This window comes from Panthera onca, chromosome D4, assembly GCF_046562875.1.
Source record: "Panthera onca isolate mPanOnc1 chromosome D4, mPanOnc1 haplotype 2, whole genome shotgun sequence".
Taxonomy (NCBI): domain Eukaryota; kingdom Metazoa; phylum Chordata; class Mammalia; order Carnivora; family Felidae; genus Panthera; species Panthera onca.
Window position 1 is genome coordinate 25,779,278 of NC_138351.1, and position 20,546 is coordinate 25,799,823.

Sequence of the window (20,546 nt, forward strand, 5' to 3'; positions counted from 1 at the left end):
GTAGAATGAATCAACACAACCAAAACAAGAGACAAAAAAAAAAAAAAAAAAAATTTCCAGATCCTATTTCAATATTCTTATCTTCCAGAATGCCAGTGGCCAGCTCCACATTCATTATGTTCCCCAGATTACCCTCAAATCCATCAAGAGTGGTTATCCTTGCACCAGACCCACAAAACCAAGAATGTTAGAACATTACTATTTTGCAATCCCCAGTGAAATAATAGGTCTGCAAACTGATCAGCAGCTGTTAAACACATCAGGTGAAATGTTATTTAAATTCTTAGCCTGTATCAGGTATGAAAGTTCCAAAATCCAGGCATGGTGGTGAAAACTTGCTATTTGCTGATATCCATCCATACTTCTTCCAGAGCTTGGCTGGTACACAATGCCCAGAATACGGACTACTTTCCTGCCCTCTCTGGCAGTGAGTTGTGGTCATATGACTAAGTTCTAGTCGGTGACACGAAAGCAAAAACGCATGTGGTAGCTGCTAGAACCTTCCTGGCAACACTTGCACTCTTCAGCTTCATTGCTTCTTAAGTCCTGCTGCCTAGATTAGAATGCAGTCATCTTGGGTCATGAGTCCAAGCTATGCTCAGTGGCACAAAAGAAGAGATAGCTGTCTTGGACACCAGAGAGCACCATGTAGCCCTGGGCTACTTTCCCTGTCTTTACATGATGGAGTAGGCCTGGAGGAGGAAGGAGAGAGGAAACAGGAGAGGAGGGAGAGGGAGAGGCAGGATAAAGGGAGGAGGGGGAAGAGAGAAAAAAGAGGAAAGGAAAGAAAGGGCACAGGGATAAGCAGGACAGGGAGAGGTGCAGGAAGGGACGCAGAAGGAGTCTCCTGAGAGCAGGTTAAATTGGAAACTATTAGTTGTGATATTTTCTAGTACAAGTTCAGAAGGCTAATTCAAAATGATAGCAATAATAAAGTAATGTGTTTATTATCTCAGGAATGACGTCCTTAGCTAGGACAGGTTCAGGAAGGGCAGGTGTAGCGGGGCTCTGGCTCCATACAATGGCTACTACAGCTTCTGCTCAGAGGAAGAGGGACCTTCTCCTAGTTCTCTTTCTTCAAAGTGAAGAAACCTTTTTCCAGAAGCTGCCCTGCAGACTTCCCCTTTGATGTCTCTGGCCAGAATGAAATTAGATACCCACTACTAAAGCAATCACAGGCAGAGGATAGGATTATCACGAGTAAACCATTCATATTCAGTAGGGTCCACCTTTGGAAATGGGGATGGGATCACCTTCCCGAGTCATGGTAGGGGAGGGATGGAAACAGAAGCACGGTGGTGCAAGTTGTGCAGTGCACAACAAAGGGGGCTGGGAGGGGCATTCACCTCCACTCATTGCCACTTGTAGGATTATTATGATCAATTTTCAGCAGATGGCAGTAAAGTGCTTGGGGAAAGGATGTCTTTTCTCATTCACACAAAGTCAGGGTGAGCTGACAAGGTTGGTAACTAACAAAAACCAAGATTATGTTGGAAGGAAGGTGGGGGGGGGGTAAAGGTGGGAAATGAGTGCTTGGTAGATATTGAGATTTCTGTAACATAAAGTAAATAATCAAATCTGTAAACCTTTTAAAATTATATGTAGTAAATTCTATTTTAATGAAATAATCCATTCCAGGCTTAAGAAAAAATTTTAAAATCTTTATTCAATTTCAGTATAGTGGCTCTGGAAAAAAAAAAAAAGAATTCTAGACAGATCTCCTAAGCTGCAAAACCCACTGTCAATACCAATAAAACGTTTAAAATTAGCTGTCAAGATTGATTTGTACGAGAGCAGCAGCATTCAGACAGCAAAGACCCTACCCCCTCACCCCCCGTCATATCACATGATTAAAGTATGTAGGAAATTACCACATCTTGAGGAAAAATACCAGTTGAATGGATGAAATATTATCACTGAAGAGTAATCACATTATAAAGCATGATTCATTTTAAGAAATCTGAGATTTAAAGAAAGCATTACAGTTCCTTCACACTCCTGTCATGTGTCCACAGAAAGAGAAAATATGACCAAAACTCAACAAGAAGGCAAAGTTGGGAATACAGAGTGATATGTCAGGAAACATTTTTTTTTTAAGTGAGACTTGGTAATCAATTTTCTTGTTGCTATAACCTCTGCCACCTTCTCTTAGTACCAAGGCACAACTGTGCAAGTGATTATGGGATATAAAAATGCAAGGAGTTTTCTTTGGGTCAGTTTACACTTTGGATCAGTAATAAATACAACGTGTGTGATGAAATGGAATTCCCTTCATATCTTCCCTGTGGTCACGGGCATAGTCCCACAAGTAATAATCCAGAAGAATGGAATTGATCTCGCCACTGGTTTTTTCACCCTTGTTTTCAATAAGCTCCAGAAGACAATCCCGGATCAATTCAACACACCACAGTGAGCACCCTCTGATTTCCACCTCTTGCCTATTCCCATACGAGAGCATTTCTCCTGCAAGGGGGGAAAAACAGAGCAGGAAGCACTAAGTCAGTGATATAAAATCTACTTAGACTTTAAACCACTTCTAAAATAGGCATTAATTCTAAATTACAAGTTCCACAAGAGCAGGGACCTTGTCTGGCTTGTCCTAATGTTCCTGGGACCTAGCGTAGCACCTTGTACATACTAGCTCCCCAATAAATATTTGCTACATGAATTTGGGGTAACCATAAATTTAAAAATATGATGGCAAGATTATTAAATTCTTGAAAACAAAGGATTTAAAATTGGATTTGATAGCCAGGAAAAAAAATTACAAAATTTGGGGGACTCCAAGGGGACCAAAAAAACAATACCTCCCTTCCCCACTTGAAAATTGAACATTGTTGGGGCACCTGGGTGGCTCAGAAGGCTAAGTGTCCGACTTCAGCTCAGGTCATAATCTCACAGCTTCTGAGTTTGAGCCCCGAGTCGGGCTCTGTGCTGACAGCTCAGAGCCTGGAACCTGATCTGGATTCTGTGTCTCCCTCTCTCTCTGCACGACACTCCCCCCCCGCCCCCCGCACCCCACTCACGCTGTCTCTCTCTCTCTCGAAAGTAAATAAACATCTAAAAACAAATTGAACATTGTCTTAGGTACATCCTAAATGCATCAAGGAGAACCCAGGAAATCAAAGTTGTTAACCTGAGCAAGGAAAACCACCATTGTTCTTTGGATTCAGGATCATTCCACCAGCCCTGCCTTAATATGTAGCCAAGAGCTCCCATAGGACTTGCAGTCTCTCCAGTGCCCCACTCCGGGGTGTATCTGATCCTGCAGGATGGGCATTGACTACGTTTTGCCACTGAGACTAGAACTGGGCTCAACAACTGAACTGCCTGTAAGGATCAGAGAGACAGAGTAAGTGAAGGCAGCAGCCAGATGCAAACTGGTGAGGTAGAGAATGTGTGCTGCCCTTTCTAAAGGTAAGTCCACATTTCTCTACTTTTACAAAAGTCAGAAAGCTTGATTTTCATGTGAAATCTGTCAAGTGTTAGTAACTAATTACAAGTGCTCAAAACACTGTCGAGTCCAGGGCACCTGGGTGGCCCGGTCCGTTAAGCAGCCAACTCTTGATTTCGTCTCAGGTCATTATGTCACAGTTCGTGAATTCAAGCCCTGCTTAGGGCTCTGAGCTGATGGCAGAGAGCCTACTTGGACTCTCTCTCCCTCTCTCTCTCTGCCCCACCCTGCTCATGCTTGCTGGCTCTCTCTCTCTCTCTCTCTCTCTCTCTCTCTCTCTGTCAAAAATAAATAAATAAACATTTAGAAACAAAACAAAACATGGTTGAGGACAAACAAAACACACCTGCAGGTTACATTTGGCCTCTGGCCACCAATCTGCACCCTAGCACAGAGCTTCAGAGTACCTAAGAGGCCCTGTGATCCACTGAAAAGTAGGGCAATGCCCCAGCCCCACTAGGTTCCACTCTGTCACCTCCAGTCTTAAATGGTATTGCTTAGGGGCGCCTGGGTGGCTCAGTCAGTTAAGCATCTGACTTTGGCTCTGGTCATGATCTCATGGTTCTTGAGTTTGAGCCCCATGTCGGGCTCTGTGCTGACAGCTCAGAGCCTGGAGCCTGCTTCGGATTCTGTGTCTCCCTCTCTCTCTACCCCACCTCTGCTTGCATTCTGTCTCTCTCTCTCTCATAAATGAGTAAACGTTAAAAAACAAAATGGTGTTACTTATATCCACTCCATCCAGTAAATAACTATGTTGAACTGTGTCCCCCAAAAAGTCACATTCAAGTCTTAACTCCTGGTACATGTGAATGTGTCCTTACTTGTAAATAGGATCTTTGCAGATGTGATCAAGTTAAAATAAGGTCATACGGGATTAGGGTGGGCCTTAAATGCCATGACTGGTGTCAGCCCTAGAATCACAGTGAAGAGTATAAATTTAGCCAAATTGCACAGTATTTATAAATGGTTAAAAAAATATGCCTTTGATGAAGAGGGGTTAAAGATAAAATGGACAGAAACAACATCTAAATTCATACTACAGTGAAGAGACCACATTTATTTAAAAAAAAAAAAAAAAAATGGACAGAAATCTGGGTAGGTCTTCCAAGGGCTGCCCTGGAGATATTCAGAAGAAAAGAGAGGAAAAACAATATAAGTGTGTAGCACAACTCAAATCTGGAAGAAGTATCACTGAAGACCAGTTAAGGAAGGTTCTACCTCATCTAGTCAAGCTACCTGGTTCTAGATTTCACTTTAGTTTTTAAAACTTAGTGTACTATACTAGTGTGTACTCCTTTATGTTTATAGTTTGTTTCTCTAGTTTGCTAGGAAAGTACTTTTGGAAAAAAATCCCAACTTTGCTTAAATAAACTAAGAGGCAGAGAAATTAGTTCACGCTACGTCAGACTGGCTAAGGATGAAAGAACAGCCTTTCAGAAGCTGGACAGTTGCAGCTGGATGCCTGGGAAATGGCCTTGGGAATTGAAGTGGACGGCACAAGAATGTTCAGACAACTCTGTTCAGCTATGCCGGTGATCCCTCCTCAGCAGGGTTTTCCTCACGGTAGCAGAGACAACTGGGTGCTACATACATTCAGAAGGAGATGGACAAATTATGAAGAGCTGGAAAAAGCTAGGCGGAGGAGGCAGCATTTGAGCTAAGCCCCTGCGGGCGTGTAGGATTTGAATTGGAAAAAAGAGAATTTGGGTGAGGGAAACCAGGCAAGAGCATGTTTACGGATAGGGGCGAGCAGTGTATACACCAAAAAAAGATCAGCTGCATATGGCTACATGGAAAAGAAGCCCTGAATGCTTAAATGTTTAAGGTATCCAGCAATTAATGATCCAGGCTGTGAGCATTATGACACAAAATAGCTTGTGATGTTTCAAATGAAGAAACAGAGGGACAAAATGGATGGCCCAAGGCAGCATAAAAAACTGGTAGAAACAACCACGGCAACAATGGTACCTTTATATTCTGTGTTATTCCTGTTTTGGGTGATTGAAATTTATTTCACAAGAGAAAGTTAGGCATAAAAACTACTTGCTTTTAAAAATAAAGAGTAGCTGAAAAGATTGCATCCCAAAGAGATAAATTAATGTGAAAATTATGTAATTATTTTTCTTATACACAGAAATGTTTAAAACACAAAAAGCTGGGTCACCTGGGTGGCTCAGTCAGTTAAGCATTCAGCTTCAGCTCAAGTCATGATCTCACGGTTCATGAGTTCGAGCCCCGCATTGGGCTCTCTGCTGTCAGTGTAGAGCCTGCTTCAGATCCTCTGTCTCCCTCTCTCTCTGCCCTTCCCCCGTTCGCGGTCTCTCTCTCTCTCTCTCTCTCTCTCTCTCTCTCTCTCAAAAAAAAAAAAAAAATTTTTAAAATTTAAAAAAAAACCACCAAAAAGCTAATTTTCACACAATTATCTATACTCATCTATTATAATAAGGCTCCCACTCTTGAGAATGATTCCTCAAATCCAATAATGGTAAATAAATAAGCCTAGAAAAGTGAGTCACTTAAGCAAGGTAACCCAGCGGCAGACCCTGGGGACTCCTGACTTGAAACCCACTGCATATTCCCTCTCAGCCCACCTCACATTTCACAATATAGTGTGCTCTTCAGTGCTTAACTAACACTCTTCAGATACTGCACCTTCAGGACTTCAGTGTTGCACACCTTCGTGTCAAAGAAATTTGGGTTTCATTTTATTGTGAGGCCCTGAAATCATAATGTCCAAACGGCACAATTTCCTACAATAGCCATATTCCGTTGCAGTGTAAACAACAACCAAAAGCAATTTTCTCTGTATTTCAATTACCCTAGCATTTTTCTTTACATGTGCTTTTAACACTAAACAAGTGCTTTTTTATTTTTATTTTTTAAAGGAAAGGAGAACTTCTGTGAAAGAAACTAGATAAGAAAGACCGTCTTAATTAAGTTGGCAAACCTTTGAGAAGCTTCTCCAGTAGTTCCTTTGAGTATTTCAGGGCTCCCAGGTGCACAAGAACCTGAGGTAATCTATAGTCAGCAAACATGGTGATACTGGAGATGTCCTTAAAGCAGCCGTCTCCTTCTCCTTCTAACACACTCCACGTATCTGCCACGAGGATTTGGGCCCGTTTGTAGAAAGAAATTTTCTTCCCCTGATGAATGAAAAAAATATAAATGCTACCTGGGTATCTGAAAGCTTTATGCATGCTATAAAAAGAAAGGCACGCATTGAAAACATTTTTCAAGGCTGCAATAATTTTACTGTTGGTGAGAATTTATAGACCTTGACTAGAAGAAAAAGGGAGTCTAATAAATATTAAATTATCTTTCACTCCAAATTTACTTCCTAGATTTTTCAAGGCACATAAAATATAATTGTGGTAATTGTGGTATTATTTAGTGTTCCTTTTCAATGACATTACTTCACATACATATTTCTGCACCACTATAACCCACCTGCTTATTCTTTTTAATGGCTAGACAGCATTTATTTAGACAGTTTCTTAAATTTTTCTGATTAGAACATAATTCCCATCAATTGTGTAAAATACAGAAGAGTATAAAGAGGAAAACAATCATCCTTAAACTCACCTCTGAAGAGAATCACAACATTCATTTTTTTAACTATTATCTTTCAGATTAACTTGCTTCAGAGATAAAGACATAACTGCTGAACAGCCAGAATTTATCAAGCCTACCTTTCTGGAAACAGTCAATATCAATTTGTAAACCCACAGAACAAAACTACCTTCCAATTATATTTACACAAGGAAGAAACAAATTTAGCCATGCATTATAGGATATTGGGTTATAACTTAACTAAAAAGTTCTCCATAAAAGTACAAATACAGATCAGTATAAACTATGGAAAAACCCAGATTAGAATTAGAATCTACTCCTAGTCCTAATACCAAAACACAGATTAGAATTAGAATCTACTCCTAGTCCTAATACCAAAGGTAATAATCTCAAATCATCTTTTATAACTGCTTGTCTGCTAAAGGAAAATAATCAGTATTACTGGCTCCCAAAATTTGTCCTGACCACCTTGGAGAATGTGTTAAGTAAGAGAATGGAAGTAAGTAAAAAATGAAATTAAATTCTTCAAGGAAAGGCTCCATGTGAAAATTCCTTAGGATGATAATACAGATTCCTTTACTTACAAGCAAAACAAAACAAAACCAAAAAACACTTCCAATGATACTTTGTCCCAGTGAGAAATAACTTAACATTGCCTGACCTTAAGGTATACCCACTGCAATCAATCCAGACCTACTTTTACTAAGTAAATTGTTTAAGGCCACCTTTAAGAAATTCAGTATTTTGTTTTCCAGGGCAAACACATATGCTCATTTTCTGACATGATGTAAAGTCTGTAAATTAAATTGAATGCTGCAGGGGGTGGGGGTGGTGGGGGGGTGGAACAAATCACCATTAAGAAGTATCCCTACATCGTTTGGGAATAACATTCCCAAACCTATCAAAATATGACAGGCTGGCAATTGTTGGACTGGACTTACATTTGGGAACTAGGTTTATATTCAAGTCTAGTATATTGACGAGCAAGACATAAAAGTTAATATACAAAACAAAATTGTGGGGGCACCTGGGTGGTTCAGTCAGTTAAGCGTCTGACTCTTGATTTTATCTCAGGTCACGATTTCACAGTTTATGAGATCTAACCCTGTGTCGGGGTCTGTGCCGACAGTGCAGAGCCTGCTTGGGATTCTGACTCTTACTCTCTGCCCCTCCCTCACTCGCACACATGCTCTTTCTCAAATTAAATAAAAAACATTAACATTTTTTTAAAAAACAAAATAGAAGAAAACCCAGAATAAAATTGTATATCAGACACAATTAATACATCATGCTTTCTGTAATAGATAAAAGCTATTGTCTCCTGTTTTTAACAAGATTCACAGGTCAAACTAGAAAAATATAAGAACCCGACTTATGTAACAAAATCAGTGCTAGCATGGAACAAAACATAAATTGTCACATCATGACCACTGTTGCCATGGTAGCCAACTAGGATATCACAAAGATTAGATTATAATACCTTAAAATGAAAAAACAAAACAAAACATAAGATTCAAGTGAGGAATCTAAAAACAAATTCAAGTCATCAATAAAACATTTTCTTAACAAGCTGATATGGTTTGAGTAATCAAATGATTTTAGTAATCAGAGTCTTCATCTCTAAAATATTAATTGATCTCACTGAAAATACCAGCAAATCCAAAATAACAATTCCCTATGTGTTCTATAATATTTCTTTGTGAATATTTTCAAAATAGTAACTTCATAAAAAATTATCAATGAAAAAAATCCATGACCATGAGTTGATTTTCTTCAATAAATTTATCATGAACAAATTAGAAAGGTCAAAAATTACAAATGTTTAAGAGAAACATAAAATGTTATTGATTAAAATATCAAAAAAGTTCTTGTTTTCATGTATGTTTATCAGTATGTCAGAGTAAAGACTATCACCTAAGGAAAGCAATTTATTAGGACTTTTAACATGGTTACCAAATAATCTAATTCAGAGCTGCTTTGGAAGTACATATACAGTATCTGAATTCTAAAGCTTCTTGACTGACTCTAGAATACAGCCGGGTTAGGAAATCCCTAATCTAAATCTGTCTGCATTTAAACTTTCTAATTTTATCAGTTTATTTATAATGTTTAAAAACAAATGATAATCTCAGTAAATAAATATTGACGAAAAACAATTGTGACTATTTTATGCAACTTGTTAAAGATTTAAAAACATAGCAACCAATACCATAACCATGTTATGAAGGGGCCAGGAAAAGGGCATTCTCATATGCTGCTGCTGATCATCTTTGTTATTATCTTTTTGGAGAACCGTTAGCATTTTTATGTATTATTACAAGTCTGAAAATCCAGGCCATGCTCTGACTCAGCAATTCCACTACTAAGATTCCATTCTAAGAAAATAATTACAAGTGTTAAACTATTGTGCAGTATTGCTTATTATCACATACAACTGAACACAACAAGACATAAAATTCAGTTAAAAAAATAAAACTGTGGGGGCGCCTGGGTTGGCTCAGTCGGCTAAGCTTCCGACTTCAGCTCAGGTCACGATCTCGCAGTTCGTGGGTTCGAGCCCCGCGTCGGGCTCTGTGCTGACAGCTCAGAGCCTGGAGCCTGCTTCAGATTCTGTGTCTCCCTCTCTCTCTGACCCTCTCCCGTTCATGCTCTATCTCTCTCTGTCTCAAAAATAAATAAACGTTAAAAAAAAATTTTTTTTAATAAAAAATAAAACTGTGTATCAAATAGAATTACTGTGGTAAAATAGTATGGGCAAATAAATATGGGCAAATAAATATGGGATTGGATAGCCATACAGTGGAATACTGTGAAGTCATTAAAAATGGTACTATGTGAGGTGTGTGGGTGGCTCAGTTGGTTAAGCATCCAACTTTGGCTCAGGTCATGATCTCATGGTTTGTGGGCTCAAGCCCCACATTGGGCTCTGCATTGACAGCATGGAACCTGCTTGGGATTCTCTCTTTCCCTCTCTCTCTGCCCCTCCCCCACTCACGCTTTCTCTCTCTCTCTCTCTCTCTCTCTCTCTCCCTCTTCTCTCTCGTAAAAATAAGCTTTAAAAATATATTTTTTTAAATGGAAAAAAATTGTGCTGTGAAAGAACTGACATAGAAAAGATGTTCATATGTTGACTTTTAAAAGTTTATACAGCATGATCCTAACTGTCCCCAGCCCATGGTATAGACATTCACACAAACACACACATGTAGAAAGACCAAATTATGAACAGTGATTACCTCCTGGTAGAATAGAGACTGCTTCTCTGTACTTTTCAAATGCCATAATAAACATGTTATACTCTTGCAATTAGAAAATTCTAAAACATGAATAAAAACATACATTTAATTTTAACACTTTCTGAAATTCAAAAGTAGTCCCAAAAGGTCCAGAATTCCTCCAGATTTGGAGTTAACTTCTCAAAGTACTTCAATTATTTACGTATCTTTTATTTAATTAACTAACTTTTGAAGATTTTACTTTTAAGCAATCTCCACACCCAATGAGGGGCTCAAACTTACAACCCCAAGATCAAGAATTACACACCCCAGGTGCCCCTTATTATTTACATATCTTTTTTTTTTTAATTTTTATGTTACTTATTTATCCATTTTTACTTTGGAGAGAGAGCGAGTACAAGTGGACAAGAGGGGCAGAAAGGAGAGAGAAAGAGAGAATCTTAAGTAGGCTCCATGCCCAGCACCAAGCACAACACGGGGCTCTCCAGCCTGGGATCACAATCCTGGGATCATGACCTTGACCTGAGTGGAAATCAAGAGTCCAACGATCAGGATGCCTGGGTGGCTCAGTCGGTTAAGTGTCCAACTTCAGCTCAGGTCATGATTTCATGGGTCATGAGTTCAAGCCCCGCGTCAGGCTCTGTGCTGACAGCTCAGAGCCTGGAGCCTGTTTCAGATTCTGTGTCTCCCTCTCTCTCTGCTCCTCCCCTGTTCATGCTCTGTCTCTCTCTGTCTCAAAAATAAATAAACGTTAAAAAAAAAAATTAAAAAAAAAATTTACAAAAACAGACTCTGGGTGTATACTGGGAGGGTATACCAAATGTTAGCCATTTTAAAAGTACATCATCGGGGCGCCTGGGTGGCTCGGTCGGTTAAGCGTCCGACTTCAGCTCAGGTCACGATCTCGCGGTTCGTGGGTTTGAGCCCGGGGCTCTGGGCTGATGGCTCAGAGCCTGGAGCCTGCTTCCGATTCTGTGTCTCCCTCTCTCTCTGCCCCTCCCCCATTCATGCTCTGTCTCTGTCTCAAAAATAAATAAATGTAAAAAAAAATTTTTTTTAAATAAAAAAAAAGTACATCATCTATTTAAAGTAAATAAATAACACTGTTAAAGTATTCTGTGTGAAAAAGAAAACACACAGTATGTATATATACATTAGATCTGCCAAAAATTACTTTTTATTAGAGAGAATTTAGAAATATTTTCTAATTTTCATCCAATGAACTAAATTTTTGGAAGTTCCAGAAGGCCCTCATTATTCCTGAGTAGCAACATCATATTGAAGGTCCAGTGTTTTTTATGTTTGAAACATTTTAAAAGGACAATGAAAAAGGAACAAAAGAATAAAGGAAACACACTAACTAGAAAACATAAAAGAAGTAACCTCTTGAAACACTACTTAACAATTTTGTTCCTGTTCCTTGTCCACAAGGAAGCAACTTCAACTTTTAAGTGTTTATTCTCAAAAGTAGTTCTGGAAGTAAAAGAGTTAACTAGGAGAAGATAATTAAGAATTCTAAAATCTCCAACAGAAGCAACTCACCTCATACTGAGTTACATCTCTGTAAGAAGGAAAGCTTTCGACTACCAGGTGCATTAACTTCTGAGCGCTTTTTTCACTTTTTCGGACACAATTAAGAAAAGAGCCTTCAAACTTCTCAAGCAGAATTTTCCCGGTTTCATTAAGAATCCGATGCCTCTCTTCTATCAAAGGCATGGGAACGTCCGTGTCAGAACGGAATATGTGCTGAACCTGATCCAGGGTCACTGTGGCATAGTAGGAAGCACTAGTTATCGGGATCCCTTAGGGAGAAAAGAAAATGCAGAGGAACAATGTCATACTTTTATATCCATTAGACCCTAGCTCTTACAACATACAATAGGAGAGCAAATGAGTGTTACAGGAATGCACGAAAAGTGGATGAAGAATTTAAAAATCAGAAGCATTTTTTATTTACTCATCTGTATTTATTCATCCGTTTCTAACAATTGTCATATTACATCAGATGTATTTTGACTGCATAAAATGTTATAGGTGTCCCTTTGTTCTTCAGATGTCATCAAAGTGATTTTCTTTAGGAAACCGACTTTTATTCTTAGCTGTGCTGATGATGAACATTAGGATCATTTCTCACTGAGAACGGACTTATAGCCAGCCTCCTCTCACACTTCTATTTTACACAGAGAAGAAGTGCTTCACTTTAAGCAATGAAGAACTTCAAGTTCGCCGTATTAACCCAGACGCCGGACCCGCTCCTTGGGACCCTCCCGCTGAACCGAACCCTGCCGCAGGTCTGGCAGGGGGCACCAACCTTCGTCGAGGGCTCTGTTGACCGCGGCGCACAGGGACCAGTACCCGCTGTACGTTTTCCCCCTGTACCCCACCAGACATTTGTGCTCCTCATGCTCAGACCAGAAGGAGAAGTTGAGCGTGTCTGTCACGAACACCCAGTTGACCGCGGCCTCGTCGGCCGCCCTGGGATTCAGCTCGTGAAGGGCCTTCCAGCCCCCCAGGCGCAGCTCGGGCCCCGAGGCCTTGGCGAGCAGCAGCTTGGCCACCCTCCGCACGCCTCCGCCGTCGATGAACACATCCCGACTGTTCTCTGCAATGAATTTTGCAGACTCCCGGGGAGGAAGGGGCCCGTCCATTCCGCCCCTCCCTTTGGGACTGGGGAACGTCGCTTTCACCCGCCGGCTGGCCAAACTCGCTTCCCTCTCTGAGCGGGGGAAGGGCGCGGGTCCCTCTGCAGCTCTCCTTCCCTACCCACCGTGGGATCGCTGCCCTAACGGGGTACCGCCCTCGCCCAGCCGCCCTGACACCGGACAGGGCGGCCGTGTTCTGGGGCCCCTCCCTCCACCGCCCTCCGAGGCTGAACAGTGGAGGCCACGGGGCCGCGCCCCCGGCCGCGACGGGAGGCACTTCCGGGAAGGCTGCCCCGCCCACTCTCGCCCGGGCGCGCGCCTGGGACCCGTTTCCGGTTCCGAAGACCCGGAAACTGGCCGGAGGGTCCGGCGGGAGCTGGCAGGCAGTTGTCCTCCCTCCTGCCCCGGCGTACTGCTCCGCCATTTTGTGCACGTTTGCACCCTCTCTTCGGGCACGTGGTACTGCGGCTTGGAGCGGTGGCCTGAGTCGCGATGACTGCGAGCGGTGCGCAGCGTTGCCTTCGGCCCCGGCCCCTCGCCTCTCAGGGTGGGTGACGTGGGGGCAAGACGCCCTCGGCGACCCCCAGCATCCGGGTTCCTGGGCCGCGACGAGCGTGACGGCGCCAGTCGTTGCAGGGGGCTGAATCGCCCCCAGGCTGCGACACGGATTGACGGGTCCCCCACAACTCCATTTCCCAGGCACGCCTCTCGTGCTAAATTCCTGGCCCATTTGGAGGCCATATGGACGTTTAGGATTAGTTGGGAAATTTGGAGAAATGGATGAGAAAACAAGTGTATTAAATTGTTAGGTTAACATTATGTGCCTGGAATTGTGCTTACTTACTGACTCTTTTAGTCCTGGCTGTGACAAAAGCGGCGGTTGTGTTCCTTGTTTTGACAGAGCTGTATGGTTCAGTGGTTAGTCCCTGGTGACAGCAGTGTTCTGGGTTGAGATTCAAACCTTTGTTCATCAATCCCCAGCTCTGGGGCACTTTCTGTGAACCAAACTCACCAATGCCAACCATTCAGGTCAAGTAGTGACTATATTAGTAGCCCTGCTGAGAAGACGTTGTTAAGAGGAAGTCTCACCTTACAGACCCAAACTGAAAAAAAATATTTTTTAATAGGATGAGGAGAGAGGTACCCAAGTCAGTTTAGTGATGATCCAAATTTGCCTAGTGATGAAAATTTAGTATATGTATTTTCATATAGAACAAAAATGTATTTTTGTTCTTCTTCAGAGACTTAAATCTCCATGGATAATATGAAATGTTCACACCTTGAAACTCAACTATTAAAAATAATCAACAGTAGTCATCTCTAGTTATTGACAGTAAGGAATCTTGGAATTGGAAAATTTGGGGAGGATTTGGAATTTTTAAGTTTGATAACTGTGCCCCCAGAGAAGCAGAACATCATCCCTCCAGTTTCTTCATTTTGGTAAGAAAAAGAAACTTTAAGGACTTCACTATGATTTGCTTTTCCAGACAAAGTCACCAGCACATTAATATTGTTGTTGAATAAATGTAAATCTGTTGACTTGGTATTTTTCCTGTCTACCCCAGCAGCTCTAAGTCATGGGAGTCAAAGAGATTGATTAGCAAGAAAAATCTAGCAATCTCAAAAGAATCCAGGACGGTTATATAATTTAGGCTGTTTCCTCTCATTGACAGAAAAAACCCAACAATTTAAATTCCTACTATGTTCAGGATATTGAGTTAAACGCTAGGAGTAGTATACATGAGTAAAACATGCTTCCTTCTCTCAACTTATTGTTGAGATAAATTATACATTTTGCGCAGTAGGTGGGTTTATTTTTTTAATATACAAGGTGTCGAGGGGCACCTGGATGGCTCAGTTGGTTATGTGTCCGACCTCAGCTCAGGTCACAATGTCACGGTTCATGGGTTCAAGCCACACGTCGGGCTCTGTGCTGATGGCTCAGAGCCTGGACCCTGTTTCAGATTCTGTGTCTCCCTCTCTCTCTGCCCTCCCCTGTTTATGCTCTGTCGCTCTCAAAAATAAATAAACATTAAAAAAATTTTTTTTTTGCCTTCCCCTGCTCCCCAAAAATATACAAGGTGTTGGGAATACAAAAAGGGAGTCCTTACCTACTCAGCATTCTTTCCCTCCTTCCCTCCCAACAGAATCCTGATGTTGTTCAGGAATCCCTCTTACAGCTCACTTAGCTTAGCGTCCTGAGCTCCAGGAGTGGTCTGGACTGGTCTAAGGACAATTTCACCCTCTTGCGGGGGACTGGGTTAGGGTCATATATGTTTCCCAGTTCACCCCAGTGAATTGCAAAGATAGGTGTGTAGGATGCTTTCAGAAAAGCTTTTCCAGGAGAACTTAGAAAGTGATTCATGCTCCCTCTGGACGTGATTGAGCTTGGATATGAGGTGTGAAATTGCTACCGTCCTTTTGACGGGCAACCTGTGTGTGAGGTTAACACACGGAGGAGGCAAAAAGAATAGCAGAGTAATGGAGCTGGAGTGATGGGATTATGTCAACTTGTTTTTTTAAAGATTTTTTAAACATGTTTACTTATTTTGAGGTGGGGGGCAGAGAGAGCGGCAGAGAGAGAATCCCAATCAGACTTTGTGCTTTCAGTGCAGAGCCAGATGCAGGGCTCAACCCCATGAACTGTGAGACCATGACCTGAGCCAAAATCAAGAGGTGGACACTTAACTGACTGAGCCAGCCAGGTACCCCTGAATTATGTCAACTTTTAAGTCTATCTCACTTTTGGATCTCGTTACGTGAGTTAAACTTCCTTATAGTTTAAGGCAATTTTGAGTTTTCTAGAACTTCCTATGAAAGCTTCCTATCTTACAGGTAGCAAATATAGATGTGGTTGCTGACGTCTCATGATCTGGTGAGGAAGGCGGACAATCAAATGGCTGGGTAGTATTGTACTTCGACAGAAAACCGGGCTATAGTGACTAAATAAAAAGGGGATTTTCCTATATAATAAATCCAGAGGTAGGCACTCCAGGGCTGATGCAGCCATTTGAGAATGTCAGCAAGGAACTAGGCTCCTTGCTTTTGGTCTTACTCTCCCTCGTATATGACTTTTGTCTTTATGGTTGTAGGATGGGCATTGTGTCCACAGAAAGGATGATGAAAATAAAAGGGGCAAAGAGCCAAAGGAACAGTCTGGCTGAGTTTATTTCTTTTGAAAATCTTTGCCAGCAGCTCTACCCACAGGCATAGGCTTTTGAAGAGATCAAGATGACCTCTAAATACTCCCTAAGCTTGCATTTTCAAGGTTAACAGAGAGAGGAGCCTTGATCAATGATGTTCTGTCCCCATCACCTTTCCCTCTACTCCTAAACAGTATCCAAGCTAAACTGTTCTAGTCATCAAGAAGGCCATCATTCTGAATAGCTACATTAAATGTCAAGCTTTGGCAACAATCACTGCTACATCTTCTGTTTTCTGTCATGATAAGGTATGGCAGAAACTTACAGCAATAGTGGGTTAATGGGCACTTGGTTGGCTCAATTGGTTAAGTATCAGGCTTAAGTTGTGTTGTCAGGGTTCGTGAGATCAAACCCCATGATAGGCTCTCTCTGAGCTGGAATCATGGAGCCTGTTTGGGATTCTTTCTCTTCCTCTCTCTCTATTCCTCCGCTTTGCTCCTCCCCAGCTCATTCTCTCATTCTCTCTCTCTCTCTCCCTCCTTCCCCCTCTCTCTCTCTCTCTCAAAATAAATAAATGAGCATGAAAAAAAAAAAAGAAAAGAAAAGAAAAGAAAAGAAAAGAAAACAGCGGGTTAAGAGGTACTCTGGAGGAAAAGTTGCAAAAGTTGGCTAGAGCATCGTATGGACAGTAGACATTGCTAGAGAGGAGGCTGTAGTTTTTCATACATACAGAAGGAGGAATGTAAAGTGGATTTTTGAAGATAGGACATCTGTATTATTTTCATTTCCCCTGACTCTATTGAAGTGATCAATAGACTAAAGCCCCAAGAAAGGTTAACAGAAAAGAGATGGTTCACTACTGTGCAAGTTTCCTCTGTTTCTTTTCTTTTTGATTAATCCATTTATAGCATTTAAAATTGACCACTTCCAGGGCACCTGGGTGGCTCAGTCGGTTAAGCATCCGACTTCAGCTCAGGTCATGATCTTGTAGTCAGTGAATTCGAGCCCCACATTGGGCTCTGTGCTGACAGTTCAGAGCCTGGAGCCTGCTTTGGATTCTGTGTCTCCCTCTCTCTCTCTCTGCTCCTCCCCTGCTTGTGCTCTGTCTCTGTCTCTCAAAAATGAATAAACATTAAAAAACATTTAAAAAAATAAGATAAAATTGACCACTTCCTTGAAATTCACCCTTCGCTTCTGGGGCATTATATTATCCTGGTTTTCTTAGTACCATTTGAAGTTCTTTCTCTTCTTATTTTGTGTGAAGTGTTCCATCTATAGGCTTTGGCTTAGGAACAGAGTGGACTCTTTCTGGTGAACACTATGAGTCTTAAATAATTCAATTTCTGTTTTAAAATATTTAGTTACTGGGGCACCTGGGTGACTCAGTCAGTTGAATGTCTTAATTTTGGCCCAGGTCATGATCTCATGGTCATGAGATGAAATCGAGCCCTGCGTGGGGTTCTGCGCTGACAGCCGGATTCTCTGTCTGCTTGGGATTCTCTCTTTCCCTCTGTTTCTATCCCTCCCCTGCTCTCTCTCTCTCTCTAAATAAATAAACATTAAAAAATATTTAGGTATAATGGAATAAATATATCATCTTCATGATATATCATTATCATTACAGTTCAAAACCAATTTAGAAATTTTTGAACCATGGGTTGCTTTTAATGAGTGAAATGCATATTTCCTACTTAGGAGAAATCACTAAACATCATAAGTACCAGTGCAGAGCTTCCAGCTGATGAACATTTAGAGATTCAGGGAGATGGGGTGCCTGGGTGGCTCCATCAGTTGAGCATCTGACTTTGGCTCAGGTCATGATCTCACGGTTCGTGGGTTTGAGCCCTGGGTCGGGCTCTGTGCTGAATGCTTGCTCAGAGCCTGGAGCCTGCTTCAGATTCTGTGTCTCCTTCTCTCTCTACTCCTCCCCTGGTCGTGCTCTCACTCTGTCTTTCAAAAATAAATATATGTAAAAAAAAAATTTTTTTTTTTTCAGAGATTCAAGCTCTGTGCCCCTTCCCACATAACTTGCCTTATATGTCTCTTCTATCCGGTTGTTCCAGAGCTACATCCTTTTTAACAAACCAGTAATCTATTTGTTTCCCTTGCTGTCTAAACAACACAAAAAAGTTGTGGAACAAATCACACAGTCCTTGAGAGGTTCTCTGAGTTCCATTAATGCTCCTTTACAAGGTTATGCACAAGACTTAAATGTCATCAAAGAGGTGACTTGAGTGATGTCGGTCATCATCAGTTCCTGCCGGACAGATTGTCTTGCACAACCGAAACTTGGTGTGTGCTCTGCTTTACAATTGATATCTCTTTGAATAATCTTGAACTCACCACTTCAGGATACAATGTAAAATATTGATCAAATAATCACCTTCTCTAGCTCAGGGTTGCTAGAAGCTGAAGCTGAGCTGTCAGTGGAATGGGTTCTGGAAATTGTCAAGCAAGAGGTTGTTGCACAGACAGTTGGAGAAATTTCCAGAACCCAAATTCAAATATGTGGAAGAGAAGCAGCAGGCCTTCTAGTTATTTTATTTCTGGGAAACAGAAGTAGACAGATTGCCTGGTGTATCTTCTATTAAGGGGGATCACGCAAATGTGTTTCCCTTGCACACTTTGATTTGGAGACTTGGTGCCAGTTGCTAATAAATCACTCAGCTAGACTGTAGGGCAAAAATAGTGAGCAGAGCAGGGCGGGGTCGAGGGGGAGGAGAGGACACTCAACAATAATAAATGTAAAAGCCTGCTTCTAAAAAAAGTACAAAAAAGTAAACAGATACAAAGGAATATTTATTTTGAAATGGGGCAGGATTTACCTGGGGCAGGGATTAAGTGCCGATGTTTTATTTCTGAGGTGCAATCTGAGGATATCGACAGTGAAGGAAAGGAGAAAGGAAGTTTCAGATGGAAAGTAATATAAGGGGATGTGATATTGTGCTAGGCACTGCTTTGTGGCGAGCCTTGGAGAGACACAGCTAGTCTTAGTGTAGGAGCATGGACACAGTCTATGTTATATGGGACAAACTATAGGGAGAAACTGCCTCAGAGCCGTTTGTGAGAGGAAGAGAGAGGAATTTCCCATCTGTCTGTTTCTGTGTCTCTCCCTCTTTTTGGATATTTTAGGATTTTAATGTCCTTCACATATTCAACATAAAATACTGACCATGGATAAACAATAGGGGGAAAGACTCCTAAGCAAAGATCTTCCAGAACTCACAGCATCATTCTGGTCAGACAGTATAAAGAGAACAAAGGATAAGGAGGTTTAACAGAGAATTTTAGTTCAATGGCTTACCTAATTAAAAAAAAATTTTTTTAAATTTATTCTTGAGAGAGAGACAGAGAGAGACAGAGCACGAGTGGGAGAGGCGCAGAGAGAGAGGGAGACACAGAATCCAAAGCAGGCTCCAGGCTCCAAGCTGTCAGCACAGAGCCTGACACGGGGCTCAAACTCACGAGCTGTGAGATCATGACCTGAGCCAAAGTCAGACACTCAACTGACTGGGTCACCCAGGAGCCCCTCAATGGCTTACCTAAAACATAAAGAACCAACTATCCAACCTTCTTTTCTACCCATTGGAAGGAAAGCAAGAGTGAATTGGAGAACTTCTAAATCATTTCTGTGAAGCAGCTTAAAAGTTGCAGGGCAGGGTGAGGGCCACAACTGTTACTAATGTAATGTTATGCACAATGTCAGGGACTCTGAGAACTGTATTCTTATAAATGCATAAAGATATAAACTATTTGGTATTAAAACAGATTTTGCTATATAAACATATGTCACTTTTATCTCTTTATCAGAATAACAGGATAAAGAAAGATCCCCAGTTTGCCCTTTAGCTTAGAACCCCTAAACTACTCACCACACAGTCAGTGTAAACTTGAATTAACAGATGTAGAACCCAGGAGACCCCACTATGTCATTTTGGAAAGGATCAAGATTCAGTACCCAGAGGACCCCATTCACCCTGCTGTGTCTTTGTGTGTCTCCAGAAGCAATTAACTGCAATTTGCATAATTAAGTCCACAGACAAGTTTGAATACTGGGATCCAGTTAGAAAAAGTAGCAACAACGATACCATAAACAAACACACACACACACACACAAAAGGAAAAGACAACATAAACTAGATTTTGTTAGCAAAGCAAGAGGAAAATTCTTTTAAATGTTTCCAGTTCAAGTCAGAATTAAGGTGTCTGTTAAGTCTCACCAGCTTTGCAGAGCTGTGAATGTTTTGCTGTTGTTCTTTGAAAAAAAGAATCCATAATAAAATTTCCATTCAAGAAAAATACCATGTTTGTTAACTTATTGTAGCCATTCCCAAGTAGCTTTAAATTTTGTAGCTTCTTCAAGGGCAGAGTATATATTGGTTAAGTTGTGTTCACAGCTGTAGTAGAAATAAAGTAAGGGAGCACCATTTCTAGAGTCTATGGCTAAAGGTTCAGAGTAGGGAATGTTCACATTTGAAAGCTATGTCCTAAATTAGCAGCA

General features: G+C 41.3%; 1 protein-coding gene and 1 long non-coding RNA gene across 3 annotated transcripts in view; one reads left to right on the top strand and one right to left on the bottom strand.

The window, feature by feature from the left end:
* The window catches only part of LOC144614189 (uncharacterized), a 29,073-nt gene extending 14,632 nt beyond the window's left edge, over nucleotides 1-14,441 (top strand). Inside the window, exons 2-3 of the long non-coding RNA XR_013551819.1 lie at nucleotides 12,444-12,620; nucleotides 14,144-14,441. This is a non-coding gene — a long non-coding RNA (uncharacterized LOC144614189). The remainder of the gene's footprint in view (nucleotides 1-12,443; nucleotides 12,621-14,143) is intronic.
* Nucleotides 1,641-13,202, bottom strand: QNG1 (Q-nucleotide N-glycosylase 1). Of its 2 annotated transcripts, none has more exons than XM_060609978.3 (4): nucleotides 12,572-13,202; nucleotides 11,803-12,062; nucleotides 6,402-6,597; nucleotides 1,641-2,463 (listed from the first exon to the last, which is right to left on the bottom strand). In XM_060609978.3, exons 1-4 carry the CDS (start codon nucleotides 12,906-12,908, stop codon nucleotides 2,231-2,233), a joined length of 1,026 nt encoding a protein of 341 aa, XP_060465961.1. In that variant the 5' UTR covers nucleotides 12,909-13,202; the 3' UTR covers nucleotides 1,641-2,230. The 2 variants fall into 2 exon arrangements, with proteins under 2 accessions (XP_060465961.1, XP_060465962.1); XM_060609979.3 differs by having other exon boundaries at nucleotides 13,028-13,197.
* Nucleotides 14,442-20,546: the final 6,105 nt, after the last annotated feature.

Excerpts from the sequence above, each read along its gene's own strand:
- QNG1 (XM_060609978.3), bottom strand. The coding sequence starts at position 12,908 with ATGGACGGGCCCCTTCCTCCCCGGGAGTCTGCAAAATTCATTGCAGAG. Across the intron at positions 12,063-12,571 it reads CAACAGAGCCCTCGACGAAG|GGATCCCGATAACTAGTGCT; the intron begins GTTGGTGCCCCC and ends TTTCTCCCTAAG. Across the intron at positions 6,598-11,802 it reads GAGATGTAACTCAGTATGAG|GGGAAGAAAATTTCTTTCTA; the intron begins GTGAGTTGCTTC and ends TTCATTCATCAG.